Source organism: Geospiza fortis, unplaced genomic scaffold, assembly GCF_000277835.1.
Source record: "Geospiza fortis unplaced genomic scaffold, GeoFor_1.0 scaffold346, whole genome shotgun sequence".
In the NCBI taxonomy this organism is placed as follows: Eukaryota; Metazoa; Chordata; class Aves; order Passeriformes; family Thraupidae; genus Geospiza; species Geospiza fortis.
The window spans coordinates 3,624,405-3,626,089 of NW_005054361.1; the positions used below are offsets into that span (position 1 = coordinate 3,624,405).

At 39.5% G+C, this 1,685-nt stretch overlaps 1 protein-coding gene across 3 annotated transcripts in view; it reads right to left on the reverse strand.

Moving 5' to 3' along the window:
* Positions 1–1,685, reverse strand: part of ATP2C1 (ATPase secretory pathway Ca2+ transporting 1) — a 62,187-nt gene that overhangs the window by 42,869 nt on the left and 17,633 nt on the right. Inside the window, exon 1 of one of the 3 annotated variants that reach the window (XM_005423952.3) lies at positions 1,346–1,510. The exons of 1 other annotated variant lie outside the window; for it this stretch is intronic. In XM_005423952.3, coding sequence (XP_005424009.1) covers positions 1,346–1,351 — 6 coding nt within the window. In that variant the 5' untranslated portion in view covers positions 1,352–1,510. One more of the 3 variants, XM_014308190.2, reaches the window with a different exon arrangement.

Sequence of the window (1,685 nt, forward strand, 5' to 3'; positions counted from 1 at the left end):
CCCCGCTCCTGGGCGTTGCCCATTCAAAACCCTTCTACTTGCAACAGTGACTGCAATGCAAAGGCACTGACCCCACTTCTGTCAGCTATCCAGCCTCTGAAAACAAAGACCAGTCTTCCAGAGGTGCACTTCAAAATTCCTGCTACCTAACAAGGTCCACACTCTTCTGTACAAATATCCAGCTGGAGACCATGATCAGTAGAATTTAAAATATTCTAACATGATTTTAAAGTTAGAAGAAAGTTCTGAAATGCCAGATGATAGCAACCTACATACATAGTTTTTAACATGGGCTGGACTTCACAATTACCACAACTTTCCAGTCATCCACGACAACCATAATTCAAAACAGAAAAATATCCAATAATAAAAAATAACTTAGGTCTACCCCTCAATCTCAATTCAGCTCTTCATTCAAGTCAAACAATTAAAAAAAACCCTCCTCTTTTCAGAGAGGGGTGGGAGAAAAAGGGACATCTAATGTGTCATGTAACAACCTGTAGCAGATCCAGTAGCCACCTAAATCCCCACCCATTTTCAGAGAATAGTGATGAGATAACGGGGGGGGTGTGTGATATCAATGGTTCTTTCCTTATAGATATACTAATAAAAATAAATTTTAGATATTTTCAACATACAGAGTCAAACAGAAAGAGAAACATACAAAATGAAAAAAAACCAAATCAATAAAGTTCATAGTCACTGTCACAATGCAAAGGGGCTTTCAAAGCATAAACTGAAGGCCAACAGGAGAAAACTGAAATAACTCCCCAGGTTAAGTAATTTCCAACCAGACAAGAAGGGGAACGCATAATAGAGCAACTTTTTTCAGTAATCAAAACTTAAGTATCACTTTTTAATTAAATACTGTCCAAGAGAGCAAATTTGAGTAATTTTCAAGAACACATAAATACAAAAATATTTCAAAGAAAAATGCAACTAATGCTTCTCAATCTCACCCTGAAATAAAAATTTAAGAGAATCCTATAATCTAAGCCAATACCAAGCAACTAAAGCTAAAAAGCTTCTGTCTAAATAAAATATTTCTATTCCAAACACACGGAGCACTAAAACACACAATAGATACTTTATATATGAAGAGAGAAAAAAATCTCTCTGACAGTTCAACAAGCAGCAGCACAAATAAAGAAAAACGATGATGATATAAATCTTAAAACCTCGAAATGCATATCAAAATCCCTACCACAAGATTAGCACACGAGAGCAACCCTGCAAACCCCTGGAACGGTAAAACATACACACGCACCAGAAGGAGTTGTCACCAAATTGCATGCAAAAATCCTCTTAGCTCCAATGAAGTCAGTGACTCTGATGAGACCTTTACCTTCATTTTCCATCGAAATTGTACTTGAGTCGATAGTTACAAAAGTCTTTAGCAACAGCAGCGCTGGAGCGGGAGCGGAAAGGTGAAGAGAGAAATGCCCCAAGATCCCAGGCAATCACAGTGCTCCCTTTGCACCCACCTGCAGCAACATCTGCAAGAGAAACCAACGCTAAAAGAGGAAAAAATTATTTTATAAAAATCAAAATAAAAAGCCGTATAGGCTGCCCAGCGCAGAGCAGCACACGCACACCCAGGGAGCCCGCAGAGCTGTCAGAGACCACCGAGGAGGAGGATTAGGATTAGCCGCCCAGCAGCTCCAGCAACACGGAGGAGCAGCGCC